This window comes from Oncorhynchus mykiss, chromosome 11 (genome assembly GCF_057628025.1).
Source record: "Oncorhynchus mykiss isolate SJ-2025 chromosome 11, ASM5762802v1, whole genome shotgun sequence".
Classification (NCBI taxonomy): domain Eukaryota; kingdom Metazoa; phylum Chordata; class Actinopteri; order Salmoniformes; family Salmonidae; genus Oncorhynchus; species Oncorhynchus mykiss.
The window spans coordinates 58,116,593-58,139,194 of NC_143032.1; the positions used below are offsets into that span (position 1 = coordinate 58,116,593).

A 22,602-nucleotide genomic window follows, 5' to 3' on the forward strand; every position below is an offset into this window, starting at 1 on the left:
CATTGTTGCCAAAAAGTTCAATTTTGGTTTCATCTGACCAGAGCACCTTCTTCCACATGTTTGGTGTGTCTCCCAGGTGGCTTGTGGCAAACTTTAAACGACACTTTTTATGGATATCTTTAAGAAATGGCTTTCTTCTTGCCACTCTTCCATAAAGGCCAGATTTGTGCAATATACGACTGATTGTTGTCCTATGGACAGAGTCTCCCACCTCAGCTGTAGATCTCTGCAGTTCATCCAGAGTGATCATGGGCCTCTTGGCTGCATCTCTGATCAGTCTTCTCCTTGTATGAGCTGAAAGTTTAGAGGGACGGACAGGTCTTGGTAGATTTGCAGTGGTCTGATACTCCTTCCATTTCAATATTATCGCTTGCACAGTGTTCCTTGGGATGTTTAAAGCTTGGGAAATCTTTTTGTATCCAAATCCGGCTTTAAACTTCTTCACAACAGTATCTCGGACCTGCCTGGTGTGTTCCTTGTTCTTCATGATGCTCTCTGCGCTTTTAACGGACCTCTGAGACTATCACAGTGCAGGTGCATTTATACGGAGACATGATTACACACAGGTGGATTGTATTTATCATCATTAGTCATTTAGGTCAACATTGGATCATTCAGAGATCCTCACTGAACTTCTGGAGAGAGTTTGCTGCACTGAAAGTAAAGGGGCTGAATAATTTTGCACGCCCAATTTTTCAGTTTTTGATTTGTTAAAAAAGTTTGAAATATTCAATAAATGTCGTTCCACTTCATGATTGTGTCCCACTTGTTGTTGATTTTTCACAAAAAAATACAGTTTTATATCTTTATGTTTGAAGCCTGAAATGTGGCAAAAGGTCGCAAAGTTCAAGGGGGCCGAATACTTTCGCAAGGCACTGTAGGTAGTCTACACAAACGAGTATGGAAGCTAATCAATGTCCAAATGTGTTGGCGTGATAGCTCTGCTGAAATGAACACAGGGCACATAGAGATAGGTATCTGGATTGTAGACTTGAGCTCACTGAAGTGCATTACCCCTCATATACCAGTAGGAGTCACTGTTCAGGCAGAAATCATTGGACTGTGTTTTCACATTTGATTTAAATATACTCTTTATTTATTTATTTAGGTTGATAGCATGACGTTGATAGCATGACGTTGAAACACGGATGCTGTTCAAACAAACCATTTTACTATCAACACTGAAACAAGGTCATATACACTACAGGGCCAAAAGTATGTCGAAACCTGCTCGTCGAACATCTCATTCCAAAATCATGGGCATTAATATGGAGTTGGTCCCCCTTTTGCTGCTATAACAGCCATCCCTTTTCTGGGAAGGCTTTCCACTAGATGTTGGAACATTGCTGGGGGGACTTGCTTGAATTCAGCAACAAGAGCAGTTGGCGTTCCAATTCATTTGAAAGGTGTTCGATGGGGTTGAGGTCAAGTCTCTGTGCAGGCCAGTCAAGTTCTTCACACCGATCTCGAGAAACGATTCCTGTATAGACCTCACTTTCCACATGGGGGTAATGTCATGCTGAAACAGGAAAGGGCCTTCCCCAAACTGTTGCCACAACGTTGGAATCACAGAATCGTCTAGAATGTCATTGTATGCTGTAGCGTTAAGATTTTCAATCACTGGAGCTAAGGGGCATAGCCCGAACCATGAAAAACAGCCACAGACCATTATTCCGTCTCCACCGAACCTTACAGTTGGCACTATGCGTTCGGCAGGTAGCGTTCTCCTGGCATCTGCCAAACCCAGATTCGTCAGTCGGATTGCCAGATAGTGAAGCGTGATTCATCACTCCAGAGAACGCGTTTCCACTGCTCCAGACTCCAATGGCGGCAAGCTTTACACCAACTCAGCTGATGCTTGGCATTGCACATGATGATCTAAGGCTTGTGTGCTCGGCCATGGAAACCCATTTCATGAAGCTCCCAACGAACAGTTATTGTGCTGACGTTGCTTCCAGAAGCAGTTTGGAACTCAGTAGTGAGTGTTGCAACCGAGGACAGACGATTTTAACTCGTTACGCATTTCAGCACTCACTCTGTGAGCTTGTGTGGCCTACCACTTCACGGCTGAGCCATTGTTGCTCCTAGGAGTTTCCACTTCACAATAACAGTGCTTACAGTTGCCCAGGGCAGCTCTTGCAGGGCAGAAATTTGACAAACTGACATGTTGGAAAAGTTGCATCCTATGACGGTGCCACATTGAAAGTCAATGAGCTCTTCCGTACAGGACATTCTGAAGCCAATGTTTGTTTATGGAGATTGCGTGACTGTGCGCTCGATTTTATACAACTGTCAGCAACGGGTGTGACTGAAATAGTAGAATCCACTCATTTGAAAGGTTGTCCACATACTTTTGGCCATGTAGTGTAAATCATGTCTAATCAAATCTACAATTCAGCATAATTTCAACCACCCAACTGAATATAGGATGAAAAATATTTTTTACATTTCTATGTTGAATTTTCAAATTTAACGTTTTCATAGTTCTGATGATTATGTTAAAATTAGATTGATGTAACTTGTTAGTCAGGTTAAGTCAATGTATTTAAATTGAAGTTTTCCCCTAATTTCAATGTTTACAACGCTGATTGAAATGAGATGAGAATAGGTACTGGTTGATGACTTTTTTCAAATCCAGCGTGTTTTACGTCCCAATTCGACGACAAATTACGTTGAAACAACGTTGATTTAACCAGTGTGTGCCCAGTGGGTTGCCCTTAAAGTAGAAACTGAGAGCAGTTCCTTGTCTTGGAATCCCGCTTTGTGTAGGGAGGCGGAGCTGGTGGGAATGAGGTGGTTGTCAAAATCCATGAAGTGATATTGTCATACCAGCCGGACTGCCGTCTGGTGTTTGTTTTAAAGGGGAGGGGAAAAACATATCAATCATATCTTCTTGCCAAAAAGTCCTTGCGTTCCCACCTCCAGCATTACAGCAACATGTTTTATTTTCAGCTGTGTTGTTCTCAGTGACTCACATCCCAGAGACAAGTGCTGCACTGTTAGAAAGTGGCCATTAAGGATGCACATTCTTGGAAACTACTCAAGTCAAGCTTTCGCTCTCTCACTCAGTGTACTAAATAAAGCCTTATTTGGTTGAAAGTACAGTATGTGATAGGTAGGCCATCTAATCAGTAATTAACATTTAATTACTTTACTTTGACAACGTTTACAGTTAATGCCATGAAGATTGTTTTCTATGATTTGATCTTTTGTTGTGGAACATATCTGATATGAAAGTGTTTTTTCTCCTATCATCTCTTGACCCAGGCAAATGGAACCATCCGGCTTTCATCAAACGATCTGGTCTGAGAAAGGGAAAGGGGATACCTAGTCAGTTGTACAACTGAATGGCTTCACCTGAAATGTGTCTTCCGCATTTAACCCAACCCCTCTGAATCAGAGAGGTGCGGAGGGCTGCCTTAGTCGACATCCACCGTGCCCAGGAAACAGTGGGTTAACTGCCTTGCTCAGGGTAAGAAAGACAGATTTTTACCTTGTCAACTCTGGGATTTGATCCAACGCTCTAGGCTACACGCTCTAACCACCACTAGGCTACCTGCCGCCCCAAGGCCTATGACTACAGTTCCTCACCCAAAACCACATGAACTAGAGTTAGACACAACCTGACTTTCCTCACCTTGCATCTTCTTGATCCATAAGGTGCATGTCACATGAAGAGTGGACTGTTTTACTAGAATGATTGATCATGAATTGTCTGCTTATGCATTAAGTACCTTCAAATTGCAATTTGAACGTACTTTATCCACTGACAAAATGCCATTTTATAATGTCAAAATGGCATACTGAATAACCATAGGTATAATTGAACAGTTAATATTGCTTTAAATAGAAATGTAATGTTAAAATTCTTGGAATGTAATAGGTTGCATCATTGATTTCTAGGTACAGTAAATCTAATATCAAATTCCCCTTTGTGTGTGTTGCACTATATAAGCAGATGTTGATGCAGTCAGAGTTTTCTGTCACCCGATTTGGGGTTGAAGGAAGTTGGAAATTGAAGGAAATTGACTATCTGATGGGGCGTTTCATATTAGTTTCCAAACCCTGTTGAAAAGAGAGGGAAGACAACCTGATATCAGGACTGAGTGTGAAAACAGTGGAAAGAAAGATTCTAATTCAGGGGAGGAAATACGTCATGGCCAAAAAAGGAAGTGGGAGGTGAAACCGAGACCGCAACACAGCCGGAAGCCACAGTGGAACTTGAACCAAAATACTCTTCAGCACTATTTAGCCATGTAGCAGACATTGACAGAGTGACAGGACAGGGGAGGAGCTGCTGTTTTTTTCTGTTGTTTTGTGGTGAATGGAACATTCTGTTTGTGAATGTGTTTTTCATATTTCCATTGACCACTTATCACTCGTGTGAAAGATGCTGAGATAATATGCAGCAATTACCATCAGCTGGAAGACTATATAAAGGCCATGGTGCATTTTTATGTGTTCTTGAATTTAACTTTAAAATTGTGAACCCATTTTGAACTTTGAACAGGCCCACCTGGCATGTCTTTAGAGGACAGTGTGGATAAACTTTTCAACCCTTTGACTACTGAGCTACACTTTTCAGACTTCCACAGGTCTTTGTAGAGGGTGGGCCAGAGTACCCCCCGTAAGGAATATTGGCATCTGACCAGCACCCCTCCTCCAGGGATAGGGTTGTATTAATACCCCAGATGTCTGAAAAAGGGTGGATTTACATGAGGGACTTTGATGTTCTGATGATCAATGTTTTGTTGGTGGTTTCATTGACCCTATTTTGGTGTCTCATCAGTGGGCTAGGCTGAAGTAGGTAATAGAGGTTTTTGTTCCTTTGGTGGCTAAGCCAGCCTTGGTAAACCTCTATGTGCCCTCTCAATGAACTCTGGGAGATCATTGATCAATTGTCCGGTATTTGCTTTGTTTATCTCTCAGACTTAGTATTCAGAGCAGTCCAGTCCACAAACAACACAGCCAAAACAATGCAAAATGCACAAAGCACAGCACAATTCATTCTATATGATCTCAGTATACCTTGATCAATTGCAACCTTTTTTGTGTGTTATTCATGTTCATTAATACATTCACTGAGTGTACCAAACATTAGGGACACCTTCTTAATATTGAGTTGCACCCCACTCCCCTCCCCCTTTTGCCCTCAGAACAGTCTCAATTTGTCGGGGCATGGACTCTACAAGGTGTCGAAAGCAGTGGCGGTCAGTGCCGTTTAAGATGGGGGAGGACACATTTTTTTTATGAGCATGGCTTTATTTCTATTACAGCATATTGGATGACTCTCATTCATATTCGTTGCATCGTTGTCACCATATTAGATCAAGTAACATCATAGTCAGCATAGCTAATTGAACTAACGCGTTAGGAAACCCGCTACAATCATGCAGTAACGTTAGTGTACAGGCAGTAAGCAGTTACACTGGCGGGCCCCGGTGGCAATAAATTAGTAATACCAAAAGCTTCCCTTGACTTGGAAGAGTTCCAGTGCTGTGTTGGAAAGTCATAGCCAGCTAGCTAACATAACATCCTTCTGTTTGAGCAGGGTGTTTTAGTAGGCTAAACTAGCTAGCTGCATTTTCTAGCTAAGTAAGTGAAACTGAAAGTTAAAAAAATGACCATCTCCTTATCTATTTCTCTCTTGCATCTCCTTCATTTTGGAAGAAAATAATTTGTTCAACTATTGTCTTTCTCTCTCTTTGAGTCAACTACTTACCACATGTTATACACTGCAGTGCTAGCTAGCTGTAGCTTATGCTTTCAGTACTAGATACATTCTCTGATCCTTTGATTGGGTGGAAAACATGTCAATTCATGCTGCAAGAGCTCTGATAGGCTGGAGGATGTCCTTTGGAAGTTGTCATAATTACTGTGTAAGGCTATGGAAGGGGGTGAGAATCATGAGCCTAGTAGGCTTTACATTGAAGTCAATGTACCCAGAAGAGGATGGAAGCTAGCTGTCCTCTGGCTACGCCATTGTGCTACCCTACAGAGTGCTGTTGAGGCCACTATAGACCTTATTTGCAAAATAGTGGGTTTTAATCAGTTACATTGGTAACTGATTAAAACATGCTTGGCATTGTTGGTGACGTGATTATATTTAGTATAGTTTTATCTAAAAAATCAAACTTTTTAAATGTTTTACTATTTACATTTTTATGAAATTCATTGAGTAGGATGGTCCTCCCCTTCCTCCTCTGGGGAGCCTCGACTGGTTGAAAGCGTTCCACCGGGATGCTTGCCCATGTTGTCTCAAATGCTTCCCACAGTTGTGTCAAGTTGGCTGGATGTCCTTTGGGTGGTGGACCATTCTTGATACACACGGGAAACTGTTGAGCGTGAAAAACCCAGCAGCATCGCAGTTCTTGACACAAACCTGGTGCGCCTGGCACCTATTACCATACCCGGTTCAAAGGCACTTAAATCTTTTGTCTTGCCCATTCACCCTCTGAATGGCACACATACAGAATCCAAGTCTCAATTGTCTCAAGGCTTAAAAATTCTTCTTTAACCTGTCGCTCCCTTTCATCTACACTGATTGAAGTGGATTTAACAAGTGACATCAATAATGGATCATAGCTTTCATCTGGTGTTCTTAAATGTACTCAGTGTATGTGATTAAGCAATACAATATAATTCGCACAGCTCATAGGTTAAATATTCCACATACAGAGTTCTAACTTCTAATCATTATACGTCTAGTCTAGTCCAGTGTAAGGTGCAGTCTGATTACATGGAACAGCCATTTCTTCTACATTCAGCTTACAACTAAAAGCTGGATTCTGACACTCAGCTTCACTGTATGCCAACAAATATGTTTATTCAGCTCCAATTATCAGGAGGGTTAACATATTATGATTAAGAAAAAGTGACAGCTGTAGTTTGGTATCAGGATGTGCAATATATTGCATTTTCAGAAAAAAAAGCTCTCACATCCCTTGATAATATGGGAAAATAATTTAATAACTGCTTAATATATTCAAACTTACATTAATTAAAAGGAATTTGCATAATCAATTCAATTGCCTAACCGTAGCAAGTGATCTAATATGCATAATGATTTGAATGAGTCTCCATTTCTCTCTTCTTTTGGTAAACTGTGAGACCTGCAAAATATTTCTCACTTGGGATTCTACTCCAGCTCATTACTTTATTGCTAAGGAGGAGTGGTAAGAATGTGAGATGCTGTACCATCTGTTTCACGTATGTCAAGAGTCAAGTCTTCTCAACTCTACACATTGACATGTCACCTTAGCAGGCTGGCCCAGTCCTCCAGCCCCATTGGACTATGAGAGGAGGCTTCTGTCTGTCTGTCTGTCCTCAGACAGATGGTTTGTGCTATTAACCTGGACATCTTCCAACTCATGTTAATTTAGAAGAGGGATTTACAGTGACACGTACTGTAGCCTACATGCTGTCACTGGCCATCTCTGGGATAAGTCAATAGTATTATTATGCTGTAGTCAAAAAAACACATTTAATATGTGACAATCACACATACTTTCTTTCTATGTGGGAAGAATATCATTTTTGACTCATCACAGAAACCTTGGGGCTGTAGGTGTGTGTATTTCAAGGCATGGCATTTCAGACTGCTTGCTGTGGTTATTGGTCATAACTATAAGTGACGAAAGTTTACAATAGATGTCAAACCTCTATCCTCTGATATCATATAGGGTTTCTTGTATCAAATCTAGCCATCCATCCTCACCATGGACTGTGAAATTAGATTAGGCCCAAAGTGGACATTGTTATACAACTTTTGAGGAACCTTGCTGTTTTGTTTTTACAAGGCTGTAGCCTTTTCCCTATGATTTATTTTTTATTTATTTTTATTTCACCTTTATTTAACCAGGTAGGCAAGTTGAGAACAAGTTCTCATTTACAATTGCTACCTGGCCAAGATAAAGCAAAGCAGTTCGCCACATACAACAACACAGAGTTACACATAGAGTAAAACAAACATACAGTCAATAATACAGTAGAAAAAAAAGTCTATATACGATGTGAGCAAATGAGGTGAGATAAGGGATGTAAAGGCAAAAAGAAGGCCATGGTGGCGAAGTAAATACAATATAGCAAGTAAAACACTGGAATGGTAGATTTGCAGTGGAAGAATGTGCAAAGTAGAAATAAAAATAATGGGGTGCAAAGGAGCAAAATAAATAAATAAATACAGTAGGGGAAGAGGTAGTTGTTTGGGCTAAATTATAGATGGGCAATGTACAGGTGCAGTAATCTGTGAGCTGCTCTGACAGCTGGTGCTTAAAGCTAGTGAGGGAGATGTGTTTCCAGTTTCCGAGATTTTTGTAGTTCGTTCCAGTCATTGGCAGCAGAGAACTGGAAGGAGAGGCGGCCAAAGGAAGAATTGGTTTTGTGGGTGACCAGAGAGATATACCTGCTGGAGCGCGTGCTACAAGTGGGTGCTGCTATAGTGATCAGCGAGCTGAGATAAGGGGGGACTTTACCTAGCAGGGTCTTGTAGATGACCTGGAGCCAGTGGGTTTGGCGACGAGTATGAAGCGAGGGCCAGCCAACGAGAGCGTACAGGTCGCAGTGGTGGGTAGTATATGGAGCTTTGTGATAGTTTATGTGGCACTGTGATAGACTGCATCCAATTTATTGAGTAAGGTATTGGAGGCTATTTTGTAAATGACATCGCCAAAGTCGAGGATCGGTAGGTTGGTCAATTTTAGAGTAGTGATGCTGGATGGGCGGGCAGGTGCAGGCAGCGATCGGTTGAATAGCATGCATTTAGTTTTACTTGGATTTAAGAGCAGTTGGAGGCTACGGAAGGAGAGTTGTAATGGCATTGAAGCTTGTCTTATGATACCAATGTATGCAAATCATATTATTTTAGCAATATGAGCTATCATACCCAGCAACACAATGTATACATGTCACTATTAGAACCCATATGATAAGATAAAGATATGGTATTTGGCAACTTTCATTGTTGTTTCATAACTTGTATAAATCATCTTCTTCTTGTAAGGGATAAGTAAGCTATACTGTTCATTGGATACAACGAGGAACAGACATTTGAATTGGCCCCCATGAAGATGGAAAAAAGTGAACTAATTAGATTATATATCCATAGTGGCACTGTATTCAAATGAGCTAGATAACCATCTTGGACAAGCCGGTGCTTCCACGGAATCCCCATATGCAAACCAGACAGGGAGCTTTGATCCAGGTGATGTAACGAATCACTTCCACCATGCATACTGCTTCCCTTACTGTGACACCTCATGTACCTGGACGTCTAGGAAATACAACAGGCAGCTATTTCCGGCCCAGTTTCCTCTCTCCACCCCATACAAAGGGTTCCCCAGAGGAAAGGCATTGGAGGCGCAAGGAGTCAGGACCTCTTGGTGTTCTAGTTCAAAGGGAATACCCTCACTGGTTTTTATCCATAAAATAACCGTCAAGGGTTAGTAATTAACTAGAGGGAGGTGCAATGACACTGCTTTCCACCTGCGTTATTACTGGACACTCCCACCTTGACTAGTAGACGCATACATCTTTGTGGGCCTCTGCTAAAGGCCTATGAACTATCAGCTGGGAGATTGCCTTTGGTAAATACAGTATTCAATCATATATTCCCATTCACATCTGGATTATAAAACACCTTTTGCCCGATTCATCTCCTTTCACATGAATTTTCAGACTCAGACTTTTTTCTCCAAGTTGAAGGAAAAGGAAATCCAAACACAGATAATAACCATAATATCCCTGATCTTACTGTATTTCCAGTACAGTGAGGACACTCTAAATAATGCACACAGAGCTGGTTCCAGGCATAAGCGACATAAGCGAAAGGAAATAGGAAATCAGTCAGGGTCTCAACTTACTGTTGCGATTTAGAATAGTAGAATATAGAAGGTGCCATTTCGAAATTTGGTTGTGCATCAGCAGTTTTTCCGCTTATGTCAGTCATTGTCAGTCCCTCAATTAACCCATGTCAGCAAAAATAATTATGTATATTGGTGAGTTATCACAGCTACCTAAACTTAGTAGTAATCATGGTCGAATTAGTGACTGGGCACACAGGGCACGTGCCCAGGCGCCCTGACATTCAGGGGACCCACATTGACTTTGTTAGTCACTCTCACTCAGATGTCATATTACAATGGCATAAATCGTGGCAAAATTAGTAGAATTGCATGAAATGAGTCATAAAACCACAACATTTTCTCTACAACACATGGCAAAATGTGTAGAATTGCATGAAATGAACTCTAAAACGTCAAATGTATCTCTCTGCCAACTAGAGGGTGGGCACCAAAATGTTTTGCCCTTAGGGTGGGGGGTCCCCCAACAAAATTTTACTTAGGACCCCCAAAAGGCTAGAGTCAGCCCTGAATCCACAGATGGCAATTTGAACTCATCACCCTCATGGCTCACCTACACACTGACTGTTCCACATAGCCCTTAGAGGGATCAGACACAGGACTTCCTTGTGCGTTCTGTTAGTAAAAGCCCCCCAAACACTGAGTATGATTCAGACTTTCTCCCACACATCCTATTTTCCATTTATTAAGGGAGTCTGTGAGCTAATACTAGACTGTTTAATATCTCATTCTTAAATATTCAAGGCCAGAAATGGCATACTACATTTAAAAAATTCAAACGAATGTGATTATTTCTACCACTCAGAATTGTTTGAAAGTTTAGAATTATTTTCATATGAGCCCCATATTGCCACATATGGCCAGTTATGTTTGTGTGACCATATTGTTATCATCATTAGTGAATAGTGAGTGAGTGGTAGTATAGCGGTAATAGCTTGTAGTAGCTTAGTAATAACCTAACAGTCAGTGTCTTATAGTGGTGAGTTCACAAGCCTGCTAAGCCCACACTGCCATATGGACACTTCCTAAGAATCCTGACAGTTCTTTACAGTAGGCCATACACAACACTGTCGTCAAAGGAAGCACATCACAAACAAGGGAGGGTCTATTAATTGGGTAAGAAACACTTTTTAAAAATTCTCTCAGGTTCCTCAAATTGTTGAATTATGACCCATGACGTTGTGTCATCTGTGGTTCAGATCTCTTTTCCACTTACCAGTGGCTTCACCGGAACATTACTAACCAAATACAGACTTCGAGGGGCGGTGCCGGATCAATGCCTTATTTGGAGTTTCCACTTCAGTCAAAGCAAGCCTGTGGATTCACAGAGCGCTTGCAATATTTACAAGCGATTAACTCTGACAATTACTGTCTTTGTAAACCAATGTTGGTGCATGAAAAGGGTTTTAGAGTGTAGAAGGACAATTAAACCCCATGCGTTATGTTGTGCAAGTTAGTTGTTTCATGATGCACTGTGTGGGGATGATTATTTATTTTTTGCACATAAAGTGAGAACGAGTTCAAGCAGGACTACTCTACTGTATAGGCTACAGCTCAACGTCAAGAAGCCAGTGTGGTGCAACATTATGACAAGAGACACACAAGTTGGGGTCATTGAGCCCACTGTAATCAAAAGTCTGAATTGGAGTGCGCCTCCATAAAACTGTATTTGCCTCGTATGGATTTTGTAGGCTATAAAGCCATTATTTAACTACAATGTGTAATGATGCAATACATGCGTATAATACTGTACATGTACATACATTTAAGATGTGAATATAGTATTCATGACTTAAATCACGCTAAAACATTTTCAAGAGAAGAGTTGACATGCCTTCTTCAAAATGTTACGTACAGTTGTCTCCGGCGGGTATATTGTGTATGGATTCAACTGGTTCAGTAGGTAGGCTATAGCATAGCTTACCTTTACAATGTTCACTAGCCTATATGTTGAAAGCTGAAAACTGTCACCCATGCAAATGTGCAATAACCCGTTGTCTAGCCAAATTTTTATATTTTCATTTTTATATCACAACGAATAATTGCGATGATTTGGCAAAAGCAGCTTTACACATGAATGGATATGATGATTCTAATGGCATTTTGACCAGAATGATTATGATTTGTGGTTCAGTTGTCAGTGTTCCAATATGACAAAGGATAAAAGTGTAATGTGTTCTCAAGGACAACACGAATAGCTCGTATCAAACAACATGCTTCATTACCAAGCTATGCCAATTGGTTGAAAACTTTATAAAATGTGAGTTCGTCTACAGGTAGCACAGTATACCAAAACAGGCTTCGCTCCACGGAACTCATCCGTCGCTTGAAACTGTCTTACTGCAACAGACTCTAATGTTTCCACTATGAGGTGCTTCCATTGGTGACGTGTTATGTACGGTCTGGCTTTGTGTATCCATAAATGGTCATCTACGTCACATAAATGTTCCGTCCCCCTATTTAATACCAGCAAGCGCTGGAGTTCCCTATACGAGCAATACAGATCAGCGCTACACTTGTGCAACCACCACGGTTTCATTGATTCACAGACTTTAAACTCCCAACAAGCAAAAAAACAGGAATCATTGTAGATTAGATTAATAACAATTGCCTGTGACTATTCAGTTCGACTGTATCTCAACGGAGAGATATCAACGCTGTCTCTGAAAGGAACTTGGATAGCCTACAACATCTAGGATTTTTTCCCTCCTCTCTCTAATCCTTATAGATCATCATCTACTGTGTTTTCTATTTGAAAACACTGTTCGTGATCTATTCGGACACCTGCACCTTGCCATTTATGTCAGACTAAATAACTGCTATGACAGGGAAACTAGCGGACAAGCTCCCTCTTACCATGAGCAGTTTAATAAACACGATTCCTGACAGTCTTTACCCAGAAGAGGACATTCCGACGTCTATGAACATTTTCACCAATACGGATTCTATAAACCACTACTCGCAAATGAATACAGGTAAGAATAGTTTACTTTGTTTGTGATGTGATTGGATTCTGTTCTATCAAGGCTCTGTTTTAACTACAGCGCGTCTCAGCTGTGGAGAGCACGCAGGCACGGCAACAGTTGTCTTGGAGCTCGCGCGCAGCGAACATCTTCTAGGCACCTGTTTGCGCTTCGGGCTGTTACGCACTGACTCGATCTCATTTGAATCGAGTCTGATCTAGTTTTTGATAGCATATTTCACAAAGGTTAGATACTACTATTTTGATGACATGTAAAACAAGTGCTGTTAGTGTTAACGATATGAGAGGCAAGCATTTATGCCAGAAATATGATGCGTAGTTTAACGATGTCCAAGCCTATGAGTTAACCGTCACGATTTCACAACCTGCAATTTACATGTAAGGTCAAACAGTAATTAATAGTATCATGAACTTATCTGCTCTGGTGAAAACTTACACAAAATGATTGGCATGCCTTTAAAGTGAAAGTAAGTATACAAACGTCCGAATTGGCGTAAGATTCATAGATAGATAAAGATTCATATATAAAAAAAAAATCATACATCTAAGCCTATTCACCAAAACAAAAACATAAATTGACCTGGTATGAAAGGCCTAGATAGTTTTTGTTAAATTAAACTGAAGCCATCGTTTTGTTGATTGATCGACCATAAATAAATGTGCCACTGTAATCAAAACGACAGTTGCATACATTCATTATGTCTAGTCAACATTAAATTACTCCATTCATTAATAATTGTTTGTATATTTGTCGACAATTTAGATATTGTTTTTGGATTGGGCTAAGGTGGCATGGCCATCCCCTATATAGTGGGCGTTCGACCGGCGCTGCATTTCAAGCTTTCCCATGCCTAGCCTCCCGAGTATGCTAGGCTATAAGCCTTATAGCATTCTATACGACCATAATGATTAGGCTACATATACAAATGTATTTCTAGGTTCTCACTGGAATGCAAGTCTCCAGAGGACAGCAGCTTTCATTTTCAGAGATGTGTGACATAACATGATAATGTCTTCTGTTAAAATTGAATGCAAGTGTTTGTCAATTCTAAAGTGAAGTATAGAAGAACATGTTGGCCTACTTTAATGTGATAATTGAAACGAATCTTAATAGCAGCACATACATGTTTTCAGATCAAATATGCTTCAGACACACCAACATATTTTATTCAAATTTAGAGCCAGAAGTACCATATAGCACATTTCTATTGGACCTCGGAACTGTATATCAACACACGAGGAATTTTATGGTACCCTGTTGAAAGTGTGTCCCTCAAAAATGAAGGTATTTACAATAAATAGGCCTAATTGTTGTTAGAGTTGTGGTTAGCCGCAAGCTAAAGATAAAGGCCTATACAGTCTTTAATAACTTAATTAAATATAATGCGTAGTGTAACTATTTCACTACAGAATTATATAGCCATCTGTAGTGTCAGTATTGTTTATAAGTTCATCAATGAATACTTACAATTGTCCAAATATAATCGATATTGATTATCAAATATCTATGGATATTTGTTATTTGTCAATATGTTAGACCTATTACTTTGCAAAGTAATTGTAGGCAAAATTGTAGATAACCTTTACAAATATATGACTGAAGACACAGCACCAACCACGTCTAATTCTAATATTGATATATGTTCTATCATTACCCGTCCCGGTGCCCTAGTACAGTAGCAAAATGACATTTGCTCTGATATAAGTAGGCTTATCACCTCTCGATACTCAGAGATACAGCATTGTTCTTAGAACTAATCGGAAATAAATACGATTTTTGAAAAGCGTAATGGAGATGAAACCCCTTTGACATGCCTCACACCTTAGGTTAGCCAAGAGTTTGCCAGGTAGCCATCGATGTATGATAATCTAACATGTTCATGTCAGATCATATCCGACTGGATATTTTCATTCAAATCACACACATTGTGATAGCTATTCCCTATGATGAGCAACATTTTGAAATACCTAGATCCAGGTGTTAGGTCCCTTGTGCAAGTGGTGTTCTCTCACAATATTTACCCCAAAGTTATAACACCAGCTCAATTTAGAGCAACATCTGTGACACTGCTTACATTTTATTTTAACTCAAACAAATCAAAATACTGAGGAAGATTACAGCAAGATAGTGTCTGCCTTGTATTCCAATAGCCTTCATGATGAAACACACTCCTAAGCATTGGCTATTTTTTTAGGCTTGTTTTCTTCTACTTCATCTCCACAACAATTCAAATATAACCTCATGTGTTGAATAGTTGTGCGAAATGTATGTAATTTTGGTTTTGTTTGCTTCATCATGCTTTGCCCTTAGCCAAATTCTGGTAAACAGACAGTAATTACTGGGACTGAATATATAAGCACCCCTGTGTATAATTTATTGTGACGCGAATGATTGGCTGATTTATCTCTGTTGATGTATGAATTCTGTTACATTTTCTGCACAAAACTGTGCAAAAACTGCATTCATTTGGATGTTTTCATTGCAAGTGTCTGATTTGATATTATATAATACCTAAGACAGACTACTACAGTACTAGTGAAAAACACACTGACAAAAGAGCAAGAAAGTTAGTGTGGACATAACATTTAGCTAGATGGCCAAATGTGCATTGCTATGACCAGATGTGCATAGCTGACCCAATGATCTGAGTAGGATGTATACTTTACAGTTGAATTTCCTCATTTTGAGTAGATATCTCATTCTGCTAAAACCCACGCAGCTACATTGAACATGCATGCATCTGTGAAAATGCTAGCAGTGGTGTCTGGCTTGCACCCTATTGTGTGGAAATCAGATCTTGCCATTCAGTGTGGCTGTCCTCCTGTGAGACATATAATGACTGGATCAAAGGGGGTGTTTAGGTCTTGATTTATGAGAGCTTGTGGGATCTGAGAGAGAGAACACTGTCTCAGATGCACAAGTCAGTGGATAAACTTGCAAGTCTGACAGCACCGCTCACTTTTTCCTATGAACTGTATTGGGCTGCTTTGTTTTATTATATTTTCTTGGCAGACTATATGCAGAGATATGCAGAGAAGCTGAATTTCGGACTAATCGAGGGCTCTGACTGAAATCAAGCAAGTTCATATTTAGAGTAGACTAGCGTAGTAGCTTCTAGACTTTATAAAAAGTTTTCTGCACTAGTTGTACTGCACAGTTTCATGTATGTTTTTTCTAACAGGTTCTGCTTTTAGTTGTATTTCATTTTCATGTTATAACAGCTGGGTGAACTATTCATTAAAATGTATTTCATTTGTTTCCCTGTCATCCAGATAATATCATGGATCTGGGGATGGGAAGTGATAAGGGAACTGCAGAGATCCAGTATGGCTCCAGCTTCCAGTCAAACCGCAGTGGGCAGACCGTCACCTATCTGGGGAAGTTTGCCTTCGACACTCCTCCGTCGGGTGGAATCGGGGGCTCCGGCTGGTGTTCAGACAACAATATCATTAGTTTAGTAAGTGCTGGCATCCTGGGTGTCTCCCCGTCGCCTGGCAATATCACCACACAGACGTCGTCCTCTGGGGCCAGCATGGGCGGCCAGTCCTCAGACATGGAGCAAGTGTACGGTCCACCACTGCCCGCCTATTCCACCTGCAGCGAGCTGTACCAGGACCAGGTCTCCTTCCACCACAGCCCTGCCACCAGCACTGCCCTCGGCTACCCCGGCAATGACTATCACACCACCTCCAAGCCCTCCATGGACGGGAGCCTTTTCTCCATGATCCCAGATTACAACCTCTTCCATCATCAGGGTGAGGTTGGTGTGATGGAGCACAAGCCCTTCCAGTCCATGGACCCAATTAGAGTCAACCCCCCACCTATCACACCACTTGAGACCATTCGAGCATTCAAAGACAAGCAGCAGATTCATCCAGGTTTCATTGGCGGGCAGCAGCTTGCTCCTCAACACCACCAGCCACCACAGACGCTAACACTCAAACCAATCCGACCACGGAAGTACCCAAACCGACCCAGCAAAACCCCTGTGCATGAGCGGCCACATGCCTGCCCAGCAGAAAACTGTGACAGACGCTTCTCCCGTTCAGATGAACTGACACGCCACCTCCGCATCCACACGGGTCACAAACCCTTCCAGTGCCGCATATGCATGCGCTCCTTCAGCCGAAGTGACCACCTGACCACCCACATCCGCACGCACACGGGCGAGAAGCCCTTCTCCTGTGAGTTCTGTGGACGCAAGTTTGCCCGGAGTGACGAGCGCAAGAGACATGCCAAAGTTCACCTCAAGCAGAAAGACAAGAAGCCGGCTGACAAGGGGAGTGGGGCAGCTGGCAGCCACAGCTCACCCCCCAGTTCCTGTGGTGGCAGTGGAGGGCCCAGCGGTGGCAACATCATGACTGTCACTACCTGTGCTTAGGATGGATCATCACCCTGCTCTAACATAAGACTGAGGAAAGGTCCTATCCACAATGAGACAAATAGATGACTCTTTCTCTCACTTTTTCTCTTACATTCTCCTAATTTTTAATTCCAGGTAATATTTCCCTCCTCTATTTGGAGATGGGCTTGTTTTGTTGTAAGAGTAGGGTAAGGAGAGGACATAGACTGGGCGGCCAACAACTGTGTGAATGCCAGCAAGCAGATGGGCATCATGGCACCGGCTGTCCAAGAGGACATGGCATATCATTGAGAATTCAATTCAAGTTTCTGAAGTCATATCATGTCTTGTGTTTTCTGAGAAATTCACCAAGAATCTTGACTGAGGAGGGATTCAAACATTTTTGTACAATTGGGTTGAGACTGAATTACAACTAGGCGTAGAATAAGGTGAGCTATGTTTGGGATGTATGCATTTATTTCATCTGGTTGTTAAAAGTGCAATTGGTTGTATTTGTGTACTGTTGTTGATACCTTATTTACTGCACTTTCGATTGCCTGTCTTTTTGTTGAAAAAGTATTTAATTATATTGTTTTTTTTATTGTTTCTCAACAGAATGTGCCAAACATATGGGGATAATAATGACAATGTTTGTTTTCTTAATTGTGCCTGTGATTAACCAAACATTACAAAGACATAAACTATGTTTCCGACATTGATTTTAGGCAGATTGGTAGCCGCAAAATACTCAAAAATAGTTTTGATTTTAGTAGCATTTTTTGCAATTATTTGCATCACAGTTACAGTTCAATGGTTCAAAGGTATTTTGCTATAAGCTCACAACATGAGCGTTAAAAAGCCCAGGGATCGTTGGCTTTGTCCATCCAAACATGATCCTGTGGTCAATGGACCAGTATTTGGTGGTAAACTATTGTGGTCTGATGTACACTCAGTGAACTGGATTGCAACATTAATGGTAAATAATCATGAACCAATGTGTCATTGAACCAATTACACATTTTCAACATGTTCACTACAAATTACACACATCCATGAAAGATAGCCTACTAAGATGTCCAAGATAAACATATATATATATATTTCTTTCTTTTTAAGTTAATATATATATTTTAAGTAAGAGTGTTTTATGTAGCTTTCGTCTATCTTCCGAAGACTCCTCTTGGTCATATTTAGAAGTGCATTTAAGACACATTCGACCAATCTTGAAATAAAATGTTGAGAGCGTAGAGAAAAAGACTGAAACATTGAAATGCCTGCCTCTGTAAGCTATTGCAAGCCGACGACACATCTGGATAAAAGCAGAGATGAATTAGAGGGTCTTTTATCTGCGCTTTCACTGACAGAGACCTGCCAGCTACATGCATGTAATTAGAGATATTGTCAAATGAAAGGGACGCAAATGTTTTGCATATTGTTACGATGAGCAACACCTGTAAGAACTACCATAGAATATACATGATATTTCCATGTTTACACCTCCTACTGTTTTGAGAGATTCTGAATTTAGAAATTAGGGATTTTTTTTTTTTCTACAGTGAGAGATGTATACAGGTATATTACTTAAACTTGTGTACTCAGATTGTGGAAACTTCAGTATTAAATTGTGCATTTGTGTGCAATTGTATTTAGATGTACACTATATAAAAATGCACACATTTCTAACTGATTGAATGCTTGTGCAGAAGGTGTCTTAAAATGCTCCCTCTAAAGTAATGATACTGCAGGATGTTCTGTGAAAACAAGTCATTGCTAAAGACTTTGGAGCATTGAGACAGTGCCAAATTGGGTGCCTTATCTTCCATTTCAAAACAATCTAATATTATTTGTACCTACTGTAGGGTTGTAAGTGGGGAGTGGTTTTAGGAAACACTAATGTGTTCTTAATAAGAGAAATAAACAAAAAAACATTTTTGAACAAAAATCGTGTGTATTTCAATTGCAAACAAACCTGTAATGTATTGGATTCCAAAGTTCAGTCAAATATATGAAAAAAGATAAGTATGCAAAACAAATCATCATTTTTATTTGATCAGTAAAGCAATATACAATTTTACAAATGCCAAGTCTGGCATTGACTGAAGGCTATACACTACTTGATTGGCTCTAGATTCAGAAAATGAATTTCTTAGGTCATACTGATAAAAAAATGTGCTCAAATGCGTCAAATCTATAAAACCATTAAACAAGTAGTTTCACTAATTATAACACTGTATAGGTATAGCTAATAATGGATAATACAAGTCATTGCAGGGATGTGAATCCAAACTGTTTGGTAATTGATCCACTACATTAGATTGTTGTCTTCACTGTGCTCAATGCTCTTGTCAGCTGTGGTCTTGATGTTTTTCTAGGATGTCTTTCTCCTGAAAGGACAGTTATTTCCCCTCCTGTCCCATCAGGCCCCGTGTGAAATCATTTCTGCACCACAGTCGAATGTGTTCTCTGTGTGTTTGATATGGATTACTTATTGTCATAGATGTGCCTGATAGTAAACACTTTCAGAAATCTTGATTGAAAATGTCAACAATGAGAATTTACAAATGCATTGTTCTCAGAGAACACAAAATTCTCCGATGTGCTTCCAAGGCCATATTCCCTCTTTCCTGTACAAACCTGTTTTCATTGCTAGGCTTCCTGGCGAGTGTCCACTTATTTTCCAATTAATTTGGCCCCAGAGAGTCTTTCTCCAGTTCATCTACTGTAAATGGATAAATTAGCAGACTCCTTGCATTGTCTGAAAGTGTTGGCGAGTTCACACATACAGTATCATCTCACTTATTATGTAAATCAATGGCTTTATTGAAGTGCATTTTAGGACACTTGTATTCTTGGTGACAATTATTATTATTTCCTGGACTTTGCTTGAGCTAGTTCGATGTATGGAAGGAATTTAAAAAGGATTGATAACTGTTCATGAATAAAGTGGAAAAATAAAGGATATAGAAGTGGAATGTAGATGATTACAGTCTATCTATAATGACACTCAAATAACACTGATCTCTATTGAATCAAAACTGTATCAATTGAAGTGTGATTTTCCATAAGCTAAGTGAAGTCTAAAAAACTGTATGGATTGGAACCCTTGAATTTCTTCATTCAGTTCTTGCCTTTAATGTTGAAAGTGTGTACACAAGCAAGTGAACCGATCTTAACTTTTCTGGGTGTTTGAGGGGATATAATTCTCAACAGCTGAGACAGGGTTGGCTCTCAGGTGGAAAGGGCAAACATAAGCTATATCAGTGAACACCGAACGTCTCCAAGGATTTGGTGTAGACATAATTTGGTGGTTTTAAATGTTGTTTAAGCATCTTGTGCTTAAGAATGATGTCTTCATTCTTTTAAGGGTACATGGTATGTAAAAACCATAGAGAATGAGCAAAATACCTTCTGAATTATTCTGTACTTTTTAATTCAACCAGCATGGTTCAGCAAGAAAAGCCTTTCAGTAAGGGTAGAATAACAAAGACAGTTTTCACAGATCATATAGCAACCCTGTGGATTTGATGGTCGTCTCTGAAGGTTCAAATGTTGAGTTTCTGGCATTGGATGAGATTTGGTTTTAAAGAATACTGTGTTTATCTAGATCTCTGTGAGAAGAGTGGAAGTTGTGCTCGGAAGAGAGGAGAATACGCCAACATATTTCTATCTGTCACCCAAAGACATGTAATTACAACATTGTAAACTGGATGTCATCTGTCACATTTCTAATTAATGCAAATTGCACAGTGTAAAAGCATGGTCTATATTACATATAACAATTGAACATTTTTATTTCACATTACTGTTAAATATCAAACCACTGTCAAAAGATCTGAAAGTAAAAACTGTCCTCATGAATCATGATTCAATACTGCTTTGTTTGTCCCCCATGATCTGAACAAAGTACTTTCAGTAGTCGACATTACCATGTCAATTAGGGCTGAACTATTTCTAGACTGATTTCCTTTTTGTTTTTGTCTTGCTCTGGTATGATTTGAGAGGATACGTTAAGTGTGTAAGAGATTAAAATAAGAGAGCTCCCTTCATATCTTCTCCTCATCATCCTGATGGTTCTGGGCTCAGTCTTGGACCCAAGCCAACCTTAACAGTCATGTTTGTGCCAAATTAGGTTGCATGGTTGGGTGATTAGGAACAATATGCAATGAGAACTCCACAGAAGCAACAAACGTAAATGTGACCTCAGTCAGCTTACGGCTCAAGATGGCCCTGTGCTGATGTCTGTGTTTACTTACTTTTAATTCACTACAAAGCTGCCTTTGTGCAAGAATATTAAAGACTGAAAGTAAACGTTCCAAACAAAACCTCCATGGCCACTCTTGTACTAGGATAAATGACTGGCAGCGCTTCTCATCTTAATGACCCAAAAATGCTGCAACTGTTGAAGTTGATGATAGATTGCTATCCTAAACGCTTATTTTGAGGATGGTTCCAAAAATTGTCAATGTGGTCCATATTAAGTAGAGTAGGTTAACCTTTGGCAGATGGCACTCAAATGTTTTGGGGAAAATTGTATTTGTTATCTCCTGTTTCCTTTTCATTATATCTTCATGTTTGCATGTGCACGAAAAGGTTCCAAACATGTTTAGAGCGACCCTAAGGTTCTAAAGGTGGTGCTCAATTATTTTAATTTTATTCTGCATGGAAATAATTATTACAATAAAAACATTAAACGTTAGTAAAATGGGGCAAACTGCGGAAATACAAATATGGACATTTTGGAAAATCACACTAGGATTTGAGAACTGTTTTTTGTTGGCTTCTTTTCAAAGAAAACAAGAGGTCTTGTTGAAAAATTTGTGGATGTTTTTACTTCATGTTTTTCTATTACCTTATAATAAGGTCTTAAAATAAATTCTGAATATTGTAATGACATGTATTATCCTTTTGTGGTGGGGAGATGTACTCCCCTCATTGTTAACTTGGCACTTCAGTTTGTTGTAATGCAATTGTTTTTGTTATTTCTATGTAAAGTACTTGAATAAAGAAAATGAAACTGTGTGCGTACCATTTTCAGTATTATATATATATATGTATATATATATTTTTTTTAAGATAACATTCTTATTTAAAACATTTCAGAATGTACACAGACTCAAATTATCTTTGATTTGGTGGAGGAATAGGCCTGAAACATTATTTTATATGCCTATCAACAGATGTAGACTACTATGGAATTACCATTTTGTTAGGCACACATGTTTTAAAGAACGTTGAAAATGGGATCTGCCTACATCCACTGGCATGGCATCATACTTCCATCCATATAGATATATTATCTCCATGCTTCCACATCTGGGCTGAAATCAACAGAGACCAGGACGAAATCCTCAAGGTCCAGGATCTCTTTTATTTCTGATCTTTCCTTGATATGAGCTAATCTATCAGAAGCATAATT

At 39.8% G+C, this 22,602-nt stretch overlaps 1 protein-coding gene across 1 annotated transcript; it reads left to right on the forward strand.

Moving 5' to 3' along the window:
• Positions 1 to 12,322: 12,322 nt before the first annotated feature.
• Positions 12,323 to 22,203, forward strand: egr3 (early growth response 3). Its single transcript, XM_021621480.3, has 2 exons — positions 12,323 to 12,835; positions 16,117 to 22,203. The coding sequence occupies exons 1-2, from the start codon at positions 12,682 to 12,684 to the stop codon at positions 17,223 to 17,225; spliced, it is 1,263 nt and encodes a 420-aa protein (XP_021477155.1). The 5' UTR covers positions 12,323 to 12,681; the 3' UTR covers positions 17,226 to 22,203.
• The last annotated feature ends 399 nt before the right edge of the window (positions 22,204 to 22,602 follow it).

Excerpts from the sequence above, each read along its gene's own strand:
- egr3 (XM_021621480.3), top strand. The coding sequence starts at position 12,682 with ATGACAGGGAAACTAGCGGACAAGCTCCCTCTTACCATGAGCAGTTTA. Across the intron at positions 12,836-16,116 it reads CTACTCGCAAATGAATACAG|ATAATATCATGGATCTGGGG; the intron begins GTAAGAATAGTT and ends CCTGTCATCCAG.